We start from the raw sequence: 16,258 nt of genomic DNA, 5'->3' as shown, positions 1-16,258 counted from the left end.
TGGGCTTCCACGCCAATCAATCACTCGGTCGGACGTGAGTGTTTCGCGCAGCGATCGGAGGCCGCGTCGCGACGCCAAAATGGCCGAATATTTCGGCGTCGACGCAAGATAGTCGCGCCACCGGCGGGAGCTCAGTCTCGGCGCGAACGCCGAGTGCGACTTAGTTTACGAGCGACGACGCGTCCCGACGCCCCCGCGGAGAGATCGTTCGTTTTTTTTTCAGAAATCGCACCGTCGCATACGTATAACGTGAAAGTTGCAAACACCGTGACATCGAACCCCCCATCTCGAGGCGGCTGACCCTCGAACGAGGGAAGACTGGCCCTCGATTTCGGATGTGGAAGTAGTTATTATTTCGGAACTCGAATTCGCACTAAACTTATTCCGCACGCCCGCGTCCCCCTCCAACCCCACAACCCCACCACGCAAAATCAAAATCCCGGTTATTTTGCGGCCTACGCAATTAGTGACTATTATTTTCACCTTCGCCACTGCTGCTGCTGCATGGTCCCGCCGGAGTTCGTCGAACCAACGACACTAACCAAGTGGTGACAATGATTCTGTGATCGGATCTCTATAAACATACTAAATAAAAATAAAAAAAAAAAAAAAAAGAATAATCAAACAAAAATACGAAAACCATGAAAAGTCTCGCGGCTCTCCGAAGATTTCAACTCTTCTACGCGCCGTTGTTCCTACTTTCGGCTGCTACGGGTAAGCGCATTATCTCCTTCCGCGTTCGCCCGTCAAAAGAATCCCCCGACCTTTTCTTACCCTTCAATTGCATCCCTCAGCATCCCTTACGCTCCTTCGCACAACAGAGACGATCGTTTCCTCCAATCCATCCGGCCCCGCAGGAATCCGGAGGCTCTATTTGGCCGACCGGAAAAATAGCCGTCATTCAATACCCGCCTGCACCCTACGCTACACCTTAATTAAATAATACGCGCGGCTTATCGTATTGCCGAAAGAAAAATCACGGTTCAAAACCAAGACGCCGATCGTCGAAAAACAGAACTGGATCGAAAAGAAAGAAGTAAAATACGGACAGATATTTCGTGTCCGACTCGAATCGCAACGAGACGACGTTCCGCCGACGACGCGAGGCTGTTCGTTACGGTGCAACCGTGCATTACCGCATAACTGTATCATCCAACGTCAGCGGTGAACTTCCCGATAATCAGGGATAACAACGACGTTTCAAAAATACATTATTCAATTAGAGCGCCGATGCCGAAGGCCTGTTTAATCGCGCAACTGGCGCTCGGAACACGCCGGAGGTTTGAGCACCGAGCGATCGTGAGCGATTTGAGTCAATTACCCGCGTCGATCCACTCGTTGACCATCACCCTGGGAGCAGGGTCGGTACGAGATAAAATACTGTCAAATCCAGACGCGGGAGGAATCGCCCTTCAAATTGCAGCGTCAATGCGTAAACTGAAAATGATGAAAACACGGATAATGGAGGATGTAACGATCGCTCGCACGTTCGTGGGAGAAAATCAGAATTTGAAAGCCCCGAGCTCCCCCCCTCCCTATCTCGGCGTCATCCCCCCGTCCGCGTCGATCTAATCTGGTGATATGTTCCTTTATGGTTTCATCGCTCGGTAATGCGCCGTCTAAACAATAAGAGACGTCGGACTTTCCTCGGAGGTGCGAAAAGCTCGACGATGATACACTTCCGGGGTGGGTATGGCTGGGGTCGCTCAAGAAATATATATACGCGTGCCGCGCGGCCGAGAAAGCTCGACGTGACGCGAGAACGTAAACCGAGACGGCATGGGCAGGCAGGGCAGGCAAGGCACCTGTCCGTATAAGTGTACAGGGTATATTACGGGCGGGATGGTGTGTGACGGTGGCCAAAGTCGAAAGAGATTTTATCTCTTCCGAGTAAACACGGAATACCGACGGAGAGACAATCTTTGACCCCTTGGCGCGGCCCTCCGCCCATCAAAATTCAAAACTTGCGCCGGCACGCGAAAGAAGGGTCTCATCCCCCCGAAAATTTCCCAGATTCAAATCGGACCATTAACCCTTGTACGGGGCATCGGAGAGACCGATAACTAAGCCGGGTGTTTCAATAAGCTTGAACCCGCGTACGCGTATAATGTATATTATATGTACATATGTACGTGCATACATGTAAGATGTGAGACGGACCGGCAGAGATGTGCCGACTTTGCAGCTCTCTCGAGGGGATGTATACTTGCCGACCGGTAAACGACGCGGTGACTTCCTAATGAAAATTATAACGTCGAGTAATTAAAACGCGCCCGCCTTTGAACTCCCCTTCGAGTGTATCTCTATTTTGTCGCCGTTCGCTGACTACCGTATTACCTACTCTTTTCGCATGTACGTAATATAAGCGAGAAACAAGCCGCTTGTACAAATTCCCCGGAATCTCGTACATCTCGTACACAGATATAAACACTCCAAACTTCTCGAAATTAGCTTGCTTTCGGTCGTACATTTATAGTTATATTCCCGCCTTTGGCTCGCGTCTTGTATTTCCTGTTGCTGTTTCATCAACGTTTTGCCGCAATTATGCTTCTCTAATCATCGGGCGCGTGCATGCATTCGCATATAGTTCTGACAACTTGTGCTCGTGCACGACATACTCCGTACGAATGTCGCGGATCAACTCCCGCGGGGCAACATTGATTTCTGCACCTGTAAACTTTTATTACGACTTCCGGACGGATGGCTACACGTTGTTTGGCAACAGTTATGACCACCATACACCAACCATTTGCTGAATCACAAATCTGGAATGACGTTGGAACTGAGCATTTCCGGTTGAGTTGCACCGTGCCCAAGATCAATACGCGTCCGGTCGGTCCACTCTACACCAGTCATTGCATCAAATTGTCGAACGATATTGTACTACAGCTGCGAGGAAAGCACGATATTGATTGCCAATAAAACAAATAATACGTAGATAAAAAAGAGAAGCGAAAATTTGACAGAATTCGTACGGCCATCGTACGGAAGAAAATTATAAATTTTTTCCTCAATTTGTTTTCACGAACGGGTATTCTATATATATACACATATTAAATGCAAAACTTTTTTGACTTATTCATTCAATTCGTTCGCATGCATTTCAATAACCGCTTTGTGTGCCGCGTATAATAATAATACATCGCGCTTGATCGCAATTCAATTTGGCAAATCGCCGCGTTTTCAACGATTAATAAAACACAGCGTGCAGGACGGATTATGTACACAGAAAAAAAAAATTGTTGAATTCACCAAATATGGCGAAATTAATGTTTTATTAATTAAACTAGATGTAGTTCGCTTAACAAGACAAATTATTGAGTTCGTGTCACTCTTTCGTTCAATCAAATAACATTTCTTTCATTCGACAAAAATAATTCATTCGGTAGATTTGATCGCCATATATACCATATTTGGTAAATTCAACAAATCCTTACTCTGTGTGTATGTGTATCGAGTGAGGAGGCGTGACGGTTAAATGAATTCTGAAAAATCCTTTGATGATTTTCTTTTATTTTCATATTATTGTTTTTTTTTTTTTGTTAATATTTAATGGGGTTTGAAAAATGAGCTCCGATGATTGTGTAAATGAAAGAGCGAGAGAGAGAGGGGAAAAAAGAGGAAGAAAAAAAATTAAACAAAAGAGGAAAGAAAGAGTATCAAACTAAATTGAGCACGTTCTACCGCAAAGCGACTGACACGCGGGCGACCAATCGACTCCTGCAGCGCAGCGTAACCACCCTCTTTCGTTATTCAAACCGACGACAGGCATTTTTGTTGTTTTTCTATTATTGGCTTTCGTTTTCTTTCCCTTTTTTCATTTCCCATGGAAGCTACGTACCCCCCTCCCCCATATTCTCCATCTGTACGATCATTTCGTACAGAGTGGTTTTTTCCATTTTTCAACGATGAATATCATATAATCGACAACCATATTTTATCTACGAGTTCTCGTCGCGTCACCCATATACGAGTCTATGAGCTGCCGCGGGGACCTTTTCAATTCACCAAGAGCTCAACTCCGATTTATGGCTCAAGTTTCTCTTTTTTCACCCCCCCCCCCCGCCCCTCCCTGTCTATTACCTCTTTCTCTGTAACTTCTTCCTTTATCTCCTCCTCTAACTCTGGGCCAAATCTTCGCTCAGGGAGCATGACTCCTCGGGGTAACGATTTTTAAGTTGAAATTTCAACACCAGTCTCACATACCTTGTACCTTATAGTCGAGGGTGGTGAACGTCTTTTGGCTTGCTCGAGTCGGCTGGCGGCCGCCAGAACGCGACGCGCCGGAACCTGAACCAGAAGCTAGTTGTAATTTACCGGAATTGCTAAATCGCATAGAAAACAACGCTGGACCCGGTGCCAACCGGGCAGCACTCGTGTCTCGTTTCGAAAAATAACTATCAATTAAGATGCGCGTCAGCGGCGTATCGACACGCGCAGAGTGTAAATAATTCAAGGCAAAGTGTAAAAATAAAACAAAATTAACGACAAACAAGCATACACCTCGCCCTTTTGCGGTGCGGTGCGAATAGCTAACTTCTTAATCGCGAGTACCAATTTACAGAGCGTATCGCATAAACCAGCGTTGCCCAACTAACTAGACGTATTAGGACAGGGATTAGGCCGAACGAGTTTGGAACAGTTTGGATAAGCTCCTCCGGGGTCAACAATGCCCGAGGTCGATTTCCCATCCGTCAAATTCCGGCACGTTCGCGTACTTGATGTAGATACGTAATTAGGTGAGGAAAATTTTGTCAAAATCGCTAAATCCCAAAGACCAAGCTTGCGGAAGTCTCGGAATTTCATGCGCAACGACGCATTTATCCGTTTTGAGCTTACCTCGCGGTGTGAAACTCTCAGGTTTCCAAAGCTGAAAACAAACTGCGCGCAAATATGGTTTAACCTGCACCGAGGAAAATTCTACGAGGTATATCTTCTCGACCTCTCGGGATATAAAATGTGACGACCTAACGGGCTCCGAGTGGATAATCCAATGGTAATGGGCAGTATCGTGGAGATGAAAACGCGAAGAGGACGTCGGAGGGTTTTCACGAAGCCCTTAAAATATTTTAGGGATATTGCGTGCTTTCGAAAAGTATACAGACAGTCGATTATCACGTTTATTGATTGTCGTACAACGGTCTTGTATATCCGCAGTGTTATACCTATCGTTGAAAAAATCTCAACGGTGGAGCTGTCAAATTAACCTGCTATACGTATGATTTTTGAAGAATTCTTCACGGAAACTTGCGTTTGCACGATTTACAAATCGATTTAGTTACTCAGCTGCTCACCGTCAGTGCAATGCGAAATGTGGAAAGAGTTTCTTTGACAATCAGCGGTATTCAATAACGAAGTCGTCAGTCTCGTCATGCGAGATTCCAATCCTATGCATTATACTTGAAGGGCAGTATCGAACCCTGGAGTTCCCAGAACCGGAATCTATCTTGGATGTTGACAGGAATTAGTCTTACATCTCGTCGTCGGATTGCGATAAAATACCTGCCTTACCCTTCGACGTTCCTTCATTGCTGTGAGCTCTGTAAATACCGACGTTCTGACACGTTCGCTGAATGAAGATATGCGAAATCATCAAGGCCACTGACTCAACCAGAACTTCGTTGTTCGGAACGTCTCATTTTCATGCGGAAAATGTTAACAGACAGTAAATCAATTCGGATACATTCTGTGCATGAAAAACGAATTATAACGTTCGTTCTTTGTTTACATAAAAACTTGTCACGAGATAAGTTCTGCGCTTCGACCCCTTCAGCGTAGATATATATCTCTGTAACGATATTTCGTGTTAACGCTTTTATTCCACCTAGGGGTTCAATTGTGTATGCCGTTATATTTCTCCCAAACAGAGCTATAAAACTGGCGAATAAAAATTATGGGCGTTCGTAAAAAAAACATGCGAGGGAAAAAGATTTGTTATATGCAACATGTAGGATTCGTATATATCGTATGTATTATATAAAATTTATGTGGGAAAAATCTAACTGTCGCTAAACTTTCTTGTCGCAAAATCGTCAATAACCGCGAAAAATTTACGAATATGTGCGACACGTGTATAAAATCCATCTGACGTCAAAGTAAACATTATTTGGTGAATAATTTTTTAAATCAGTACACGCAGTTATGAATGCAATAATTACAGTGTGGTGAAATCCGAGTTTGCGATTCATCGAGTGATAAAGAAGTGTGTAAATCGTGAACAATGGTTCGTGGAGGTACCGAAAATATAATGCGGTGAAATCGTGAGTGAAAAAAAAGTGCGGAGGTGCGATTACAACTGTGTTTATGTACATGTATATTGTATACGTGTACGAGTATATATTCGTCAATTTCTGTACACATTTACACGTACTCGTGGAACTTAAGCATGCTGGAAGCTTTACTCTGCCAATTTCTTATCGATAAATCCTGGTCGAATGTATGGGAACGAACGCACGTATAAACTCGATACAGTGAACGCTCGGTGACTTTCATTCTGAAAATTGTAAGCTGCAGAATAGGAAGAAAATGACGTCGGGAAACGAAGGTAATGAAGCGGGCACCGGCTTACCGTGCGACGAAGTTGAAAAGCCCCAATCTTATTTCTCCTGTTCGATTCGAAGACCTTTGTTCGCTGATCACTCGATGGATGCTGAGTGTCGCGAAATACATATTTCCGTTAACCTATCGTCGATTTTCAAAACGTAACGCGGCGTTTTCCGTCGAAAAAATTTCCACCAAATCTGTGTGCTTGTAACGAATATTCAAAATTTTTTATAAAAAAATGTTATAACGTCGTTTAGTAATTTTTACCTCATTTGCTTCGCTGAAAGAAAAAAAAAAAAAAATTAACAATCTTCAAGTGCTAAACAAAACGCAATCCCTTAAACGAAGACTTTCAAATTGATACATATGTATACTAATACATACATCCATATATATATATACGATACGTATGCATCTATTAATTGAAGCATGGAATAGCTTTTAACCGGATCTAGCAGGAAACCCCGGGAAATGTTTTGTCAATTGGAAACAAAACGAAACAAGAAAGTGGAATGGAAGCACAGCGAAAAAACTTTTCGTATAACTAGACGTGAATAACAGATAAAACACCTCGCCCCGAATCCCCTCAGGCTGCGTAATCCAACTAGCACGGTGTGCATGCAAAAGCAACGTTTCGTCCCCTTGCTTACGCATACAATTACCTTCGCTTCATCCAACATTCGCCTCTTTGAACCTCGGCGGAGGATCCCGGGTTATTCAAACGAAGGTCCGGGTGTACTTTTGCCTTATTTAGCCCCGAAATTTGGGCAAACAGTCGCGATGAAACACAAATGCCAACCATTGAAGCCATAAGTCAAAGCAAGAACCCTTCCTCCTATCATTCTCATTTTCATTACGTGTCACTGATACAATGCGCATGGCGTGAGCATCAGGAATTTCATGAATGAAATTTATCTGCTTAGCTTAAAATTTTTTTTTCTTTATTATTTTTTTTTTCAATCTTATTATTAATATTATAATATGCTTGCGTCAAAGTTCTTTTACTTTTCGACTGCAGAGTAATGTTCGCGCTCTTCGTTATATCGGTTTGAAAGTTACAAACTATTTTCCAATCAATCTACAACGTGCGGTTAGTCAGCGGCTCGATCGGTTCTACCGGTGGTGAAAATTTAATGCTCATCCTGCACAAAATGGTGAATAGCGAATATCGTCCCTGGATTAGGTGTTCTTGAGCTGCAATCATCATAAATAATACGATGATGATTAAAGAAGAACTTTCGCTCGAGGTTTTTCCATAGTAAAATGTTTAAAATGAGACTGGAATAAGATCGTCTAAATTCTCTGAGAATATTCAACTGGATATATGTATATAAGGCAATTTGCAATAAAAATTAAAGCTTCTCAACTCGTATATAAGACGAGGGAAAAAATACTATTAAAGTTTTTCCGTTCTACCGATTGGTAGTCGTGACCATAAAACGTACTCGAAATGATAAAAATATTTCTCTGAAATCCTATAATCATAGCTGATCGTAAATTTTCACAACACATAACATAACGCACCTATACGATGACCGATAAATCGGTGCAAATTAAAACTACCCTTCGAGCGCCCCTTCGTGATGAGCATCCCGGGAAAAATCGTCCGCGCTATGAACTTTGATGTAAGATCAATACCCTCTATAACGCTGTAAATGATGAATGAGCACTCTTTTTTCACACCCTTCTCGTTGACATCCCACGGCGTCAGCTATTATACATGAATTTTTACCACCGAATACACCCTGCTGCCCCTGTTACTTTTAGGTCGTAGCGATCTAAATTTTCGCTGGTAAAATAATTTGGAGCTTGATAAAGAAAGGGGAGAAAAAGAATAATAAAAAGAAGAATAAGCAAAAGAAGAAGGAAAAAAAAACCGCTGAAACGGTATCTTGCACGTAAAATGAGAATATAGTCGACGTTTGAGGAAAGGTTGAAGGTATGTATATACCTGCCGTAAGTACATACCTACCTCCCCTCCCGCCCCTTCCAGTATATCCTAATGGAAAATGATGGGAGGCGTACCCTTTTATCCCGAGGAATTTAAAATTCCATGCCACCGCAGATATCCGGCAGGTATTTTGTGCGAACCACTCAACCATCAGCCATGCATGCTTCATGACGTTAGGCTCTAAAGCTAGAGGACGGATACCCGAACAAATTTTAGCCGCGGTCAATATTGTTAAAAATGCAAATAACTCCGCGGCGGGTGCCCCTGTAATTTCTTATCTAACACCGTAACGTTGCGAAGCTGCTGCTTCTTACACTTTGCTCAACGACGAGAGCTGGCAAAGGAGAAGAATATATAAGTATAACAGGATCAAAGTGAATGATTAAAAATGTATAATCTTATCAACAATACGGCTTAAACTTGGCGCTGAGTTATGTAAGTTTATTATAATACAAAGAGCCGCGTTCATCACCTCAATTCCGACGCTTAAAATGTTTTCTGATTAAGATGGCGAGGAAGTTGGATTATAATTCCGTTAATCACATAATAAGACCTTGATTTGTGTATTTTCTGAAAGCGGGAAAGTTTTAATTCTGATCCCCTCTTTCTCATCTCAGTTTTCCTCTTTATTCCACCTTACGCCGAGTTCCTCACGGCGTATCTTGTTTACGAAATCTGATCTACATCCTACGTACCGACGCAAATGGTAACAATGCCTTCGTTCTACAGATCGAATAAAAAGAAGTGTCGAACCGTGCGTCGCATCGGTAAATGAAGTTCAGTTTCGGCTTACACGCGAACTTTTCTCCATCGAAAGCACAAAGAATTCCGTTTTCAACGACGGACCGATCGCTGTACCTCCATGCTCCTCGACCGATACGCGTCTACTTGCCGATACCTGCAACGTATTTTGCGTATCCTCGAAATATACGAGGGAGCGTTTATCGATGGGGCGGAGGTGCGGAGGGGTGGGAACTTCTCTTCAAGACAGCCCGAGTAATCCAACGAAATTCGAGACAAAAAAGTTTCCCTCGCGACTACGGTTCGGCACCCACACCCGCCTCGGCCTACGAGAAATTGCAATAAGTGCCGTGAGGCGGGATTCGCTACTTTGAGAAGTTCGCGCGGGCTGCGAGTCGCCCGGAACGTTAAAGGGGAGTTACTACGGCCAACTGCGCGACAGCCGAAAGACGGAACCGGCGATTCTTTCTTTTACGAGTTTTAAGCACGAGAAACTTCCGCTCCTTTCACCCTGAAGCCCTGCCTCTCGCCGGGATGGCGATGCCTGAGTAAATCTTGCCGCATTCCAGGACCCCGCACCGCACTGTGTACAACTTACACCGGTTCAGCGTTCGGAGTTGATCCTGGAATTCCTGGACTCGCGGTCTCGGCGCGCTTTTCTCCACTCCTTCTTTTTGCAGCCGCAGCTCGCCCGCAGCAGACTAGCGGCTATAGAAGCGTGCTAATTATCCGGAAGTCCGGGGGACATGACGTGGTATGAAGATCGCGGTGAATAAACAACCCTCTGTCTGAGCTGGGCGAATTTCGTGGGCGGCAACCCTTCTTCGGTGGCAAAGAGAACCCCTCTGTGCTTGTATAGCTCGCGCCGTACCGCGCAAAGTGCACGACTCGAGGGTACGTCGAAACAGGGCCCGAGGGATGATCTGCCTCCGTCCGCATACGTCGTCTACCCGCGGCGCATATATTCGCATACATCTACATCTTTGTGGCGAATTTGGATTTGCTCCGAAACTCATTACTAGCCTCCGACCGTTGCTTTTTACGTCGAGTCTGATGCGAGTCGTGCGTAGCATGCAAATGGTTTCACCCAATTCTGATGACCTTGACAAAATTTTTACGGTAAATCGGAGCAATTTAAACGATACACATCGGTTAATTGCAAGGTATTTGTTGTAATTTTTCGGACTACGAGCCGTTCACCGATATTTAACGAGATTATACTCGTGTATAATGGGTTTATTTACAACGCCCGCTACTTATACTCCGGGATTTATATAACAGTTTTTTCCTTGCGGTCTTTTTTCGCATCCTAGACTCGACTTCTCTCCAACATTCTTCGGCGAAATTCTCGGTCCCGAAATACTTACTTCGAGTTTGCTTTGTGAACCTAATCTTTGCCCCAAACTTGACCCCCATTTCGAATTCCACCGAGTTGCGACCTGTGACCTCAGAGATCAAAGAAACCGTGCTCGAATTTTACAGTCGAATAAACCGATCTATCGATGGTACGCACTGCAGTCCTTCAATAAACTCTACCAAATATTTTCCAACGAGTGTAATGCAATATCTTATACCGTAACTGTACCTATACGGTTATCATTCCAATGAAATTAAATGACTCGACCGAAAATTTTCATGTTATAAGAGAGTTTAAAAGCATTCATAAATTCAGGTCTTTTAGAGCTCGGTCACTCCGTCGGACTTTCGGAGCGGTTCTGCAAAAGTTCCGCTAATCTTACATTTCAAGTATTCGGAGCCCGAACGGTGACGTCAGACACAGCAAATGAGTTAACGATGTCCGTCGACTACATGTTTTTTTAATCTCATTTCTTGTTTATCTTAAAACCTAATACCTCTGATTTCAGGATTTTTTTTTCTTTCCATTTCGCCCGCATTATTCCGCAGGTAGCTCAAAGCGGATCGGTGACCTTTAACGTTACGGTAAAAACCAGCGAGAAGCATGGGACCTATCGGTGAAGAATACTTAGCGAGACTCGCGTAAAAAATTAATTTTTACTTGCGAACGGGGCTTCGAAGCATCAGCACCGGAAGAGCAGGTGCCGGCTGATCACGATACCGTGAGAGAATCTTTAAAGATTCAGGAAATGCTTTTAAACTTTGAAATATTCAGCGGGTTTGGAAAGGCACCGTGACTTGGATAAATGTACCGAAGACTGCCCGTTGTAAATTAAATACAGATTGATCGCAATGAATATAAACGATCGCATTAGATAACCTCATGTATACCCATACACACAGCTTATATATAGAGCCACGATTGGTATATATAGGCGAATAAGCACGAAGTAGCGGGCAATGCTTTATCGAGAGGAAAATAAAGGAGGAGACGAGGACCGGGAAACAGGATCTCTTGAAATCGGAAACCCCTCTAAGTAAACTCATAAATAAACTAAACCAATAAGTAATGACAGCGGAGCTCGCCCGGGATCCTCTCCTCTCTCTTCTCTTCGCCGCTCCTCTCCACTCCTCTCAAAACTCCCGTGTAACATTCTATACTTGCGACACGGGAGAAACAATTTAAAAGCTTCGTCACCTGCAGCTTTACCAAGCTTCTTGGGTGCAGGAAAATTACGGCGCAGCTTAACGCCTTTACGAGACTACGTAATCGATCCTAACGAATATTAGATGCCGAGGGCTTGAACAATTTGGGAAAATCGTGGACAAAAACGAATGAGTCGAAGAGGGATCATGTAGGAGAGAAACTACCGCTTGCCAGATTCCCTGATACCGTATTCCCATCGCATGCCGATCGTTCTAGCCGCTTTTTTCTACCGTCGACGTAGGTAATCGAGCGACCAGCGATTAAGAGGGTACCATCCAACCCTCAATGGCGGACTAAAAAAATACTTTTTTCCTTCGCAGCTGTATCCGCAGCGTGAGAAACTGAGAAGCCATAGACAACAGCTACGGCAAATCAGTGATTAATTGCGAGCATTTCGGAAGATCTGTTTTTACTATGCATCGAAAAAAAAACTAATTCGATTCGCAATAAATATTGTCGCTTTGACGGATGTTCGTACAGCGACACGTCTCGCAATACAACTGACAACCAGGAATACGAAACATAAATTTTTCGGGGAACCAGGTAGATTGCGTCTATCGATTCGAGGGACAGATTTCATCTTTTAAGAAATATAACGCTGAGGCTGTACTTTTCCTCAACTTTTTCATATTTTTCAAGCTTGCAATATTCGTCTATCCCTAATTCCTCACACGGCTCGATCAGAAGCAAGCTATTTGTGTTCTATCGAAAACCTTGGTTTTCACTATCGCAACTCTATCTTCTAATCTTAGAAACGAACGGTTTCCGTCCAAACCGCCCTTAGACACGTTCAGGGAACGCTTCGGCAAAGATCACTCAATTATTTCGACATCGAAGAAAAAAAAGTTGTATTTTTTACCCACACGCGACGAGTCGAAAACCCCGTATTCGCCCGACTGTCTCCGGGGTCCCAAACTGTCGTCATAGGTGCAAACGTTATACGTGTGGATGGTACCAACCAGTGAGTACATATGTATTCTTCGGGGGTAGCGAGAGAAGGCGCGTTCTAAACTTGGTGACACGTTTCATCGGGGTCCTCGAAACTTCTGACGTTGGATGAAAATCATATTGTACCTAAGGAACACGTCTGTCATTGGGGCGCGGTTCGAGAAGTAGAAACTCTGCAGTTCTCCTTTATACGATATGTCAGTTTACTATTTTCATATGAAACTGGGTGTGTGCCCACGTAGCAGATTGGAACATCGCTCGTGCGCGAGTCTCTGCAAAACCCACTTCTAGGACATTTACGATATTCCCCTGCACCTGGGGCTCGCCCTGAGTCGGTTCACCCGCCGGCCGTATAACCGAAAGCGACTGGCCGTTCTTCCGCATTCAATCTCCAATTTCTAACAGCTATCTTGTTCCAGGAGTGCGAGGCTTGCGAGACGTATCGATAAAAATACCTCTAGCGGTCGCACCTGGCTCCACGGTTACTATGACCTGTCAGTATGACCTAGAAGCGGATCTACTCTATACGGTCAAGTGGTACAAGGGGCGCAAAGAATTCTTCAGATATGTCTTGAAGGAGCTGCCGCACACTAAAGTCTTTCCTCTTCCGGGTGTCAACGTCGACGTGAGTATGCTTTGTCGCCTTATACTGCCTGACACGAATCCATATGCATGCACCCTGCTTTTTTTGCGGGTTCCTTCCTCTTTATGTCTGTAGGGATGATATTTCAGATTATCTTCAAGGTTCCGGTAGGCGGTGTGCTTGTAAAAATCTCTTGCGAATTCCCCTCAGCTTTCACTGAATCGTTTCTTGAGATACATTTTTTTCGTATTTTGATATATATGTATATATATATATGCATATATATATGTATGTATCTTGCCGAAATCATAGAAATATGTATACATATAGAGTGTCATTTCCGACACGGTGATATCCGAGGATAGAAAAAATACACTTACTGAACGTGCACTTTCATCACGGTTTGATTCAGTTTATACAGTACAGGTCACCTTATTTCTCAAGAACTCTGTAAATATTTAAGAGAAATTTCAAATCGTCAATTAATCGATCATACTTTTCTGCCACTTTCTTCTATAAGCTGGAATAGTTTTCATGTATTAACACGGGTTAAATAAAAGAATGTATCTTGAAAACTGTAGCAGATAAATTGAACAGGGTAAAAAAGACATCACGCAATAAGATATTTCATCTCCGAGTGTTATACATGCTAAGATCTAGCTATATTATGGAAAGCATCTAAAAAAAAGTTATTTGATAAAGTGACCCAGTTAACAAAGACGACCCCAATATATCAAATATTACACTATCTGCAGAATTCAGAGAAGTTTAAATATTCCGACGCTTTACATCGAACAGTCATTTATATTATCGACCCTTTCAAATTGTCGAAGCGTATTAACGATACCGACGTGCGCTAAATGTGCGGATACTTAAGTGTATAAGCCTCATACAATATCAATAGGCTTGGAGATGAATTTTGTGTAAATGCGGATGAGGGGAGGTGGGAGAAGGGCTGAGGGACGCCGAATCAATTAGCACGACGGGATTATGCGTGTCAATAATTACCTCTGCAGGCCATTCTACAGAATCGACCTGTTTTGTAAATTTGCGTCGATATAGATTGGCGCGTGTGTGTGTGATATAGATATAGATGCACGCGCGGTGGATACAAAATAATAATCAGCTCCGCGGTATTCGCGTCAGGTTTTGTGGTTCAGCGGTATAATTCGAGGCGATTAAAATTACGCCTGTATTATCGGCACTTATGATGCCTGAATAGCGTTGAAACAGGTGGATCGTATAAAGTTGAACAGGGTTAAACTTGGGCAATAGACGATACCTGCCCGTTTAACTAACGTCACTCTTGGAGATGGCAAGGGTATAGTAGGAAAGTTCGCTAGACACGTTGAAAAGATTTATCGTTGCCACCCTGACATTCGGGAAGGTGTATTGCCTGTACGCACACGTAGGCACGCCGAGTCCCTGAGTAACGAAGAAAAATTGTACTGGAAAATATAAAGTCTTTATTGGTCTTTCAACTCCTGTTACGAACGTGTAAAATACAGGTCGTGACGCAGGCTTAGCCGCCTATTTATTATATTCGCACATCGATTATCCAGCGTTTATGAATATGCGAAACTCGACTCGAGCGCCTTTATAACGTGCGGCTCGCCTCCTTAACCCGTGTAAAATGTGTATTGCAATATACATGAAACCCCGCGTCTTAACCACCTGCAGTATATCACGCGGGCAGAGCACCAAGTTTATTGAGCATAACCGTCACCGACTAATGAACGATCCTGTAATAGAAAATGAGCTTCTGCGCTGAGTGAGGACTGACTCGTGTCAGCGAAATTATAAACGATTTCCCGCTGGATTTGTTGCGTCGGAAAACAATGGACTTGCACCGATTCGAAGGTAACCACACAACAAAGAGAATTGATCGTTTGATAAATGCCCCATCACTGGCACTAGATTATTAACTGAAATTTCGAGCGTAAATTATATTAGCCATTATATGTAGACCATATCGAAATTTTGATAAATGGCCGTTTATGCCGGTATGACTTTTGCTATCATACTACAACTACTTTTTTTTATCGGGCCACACACAGGAACTCGGATATCTAACAATTTTCACGCTCTGTAATTCGGTCTGTACCTCGACCATCATTGTTCGTAACCTGTTCACCGTATACGAATTACCAGTTACTTTTAAAAATGTCGTGAAGAAAAATTGTCACGCTAGCATTAATATTCATTCGTACCATGTCATGAATAATTCGTTGAATGTGATATGCTACGAAGTTGGATGTATATTTAGCGGACACTCGATGAGGCAGCAGTGTAACAAAAATCGTTCAACAACCAAGCACGTATAGTGCATAGTATTGGTCCCAGTGGAAATATCGCATCGACGATCAGCATCTCGTAAACAAAAACACTTAGGAAATACTGACTTTATTATAACGCGATAATTTGTTCGTCATGATCGTGCTCGTATTACAATTTTTGGAAAGACGGCAAGAAATTTTCCTTCCCATCTAATTTCTAAATATTGTATCTTTGATGTGTGCAATATAACGAGCACATTTTAGCTATATAAGACGAACAAGACGGATATTGCAGATAAAGGGATTTTTCGTTCGCCCTTGCGCGTACCTTGTATGCAGAAAAATCGACGCCTCGTCGATTTCACGCGGCTGAACGGATTTAAGTGCGGAATAAGGAAATAGGTGTTGATCGAAGCCAGATCGAGAACGGGAGTCGTATATCATACATGCATCAGGCGGATCTTCCGTTGGCCCGGTTCATTGTCACGTTTTCTATATATGTACCAGATCCGAAGCTGTAAATTCACTCCTCTCGCTCCCTTTTCCGCAAGGAGTCTCGAAAGGCGGCTCCCGGCAGAAAGAGATTCCACTTCACCACCGCAGTTCGCGTATTCAAATCGGTGTTCGTACATCATCCGTAATATTATCAGTTT

The 16,258-nt window shown here is 43.4% G+C and overlaps 1 protein-coding gene across 3 annotated transcripts in view; it reads left to right on the top strand.

Moving 5' to 3' along the window:
* Nucleotides 1-16,258, top strand: part of LOC107225853 — a 31,419-nt gene that overhangs the window by 6,074 nt on the left and 9,087 nt on the right. For 2 of the 3 annotated variants that reach the window (XM_046733611.1, XM_046733610.1), the window contains exon 3: nucleotides 13,166-13,371. In XM_046733611.1, the coding sequence (XP_046589567.1) occupies nucleotides 13,166-13,371 (206 nt within the window). Of the gene's footprint in view, nucleotides 1-147; nucleotides 715-13,165; nucleotides 13,372-16,258 lie in introns of those variants that run through there. The other variant, XM_015666447.2, reaches the window with a different exon arrangement.

This window comes from Neodiprion lecontei, chromosome 3 (genome assembly GCF_021901455.1).
Source record: "Neodiprion lecontei isolate iyNeoLeco1 chromosome 3, iyNeoLeco1.1, whole genome shotgun sequence".
In the NCBI taxonomy this organism is placed as follows: Eukaryota; Metazoa; Arthropoda; class Insecta; order Hymenoptera; family Diprionidae; genus Neodiprion; species Neodiprion lecontei.
Note: the sequence above shows the minus strand (reverse complement) of the source record. Positions and strands in the feature narration are given on the sequence as shown.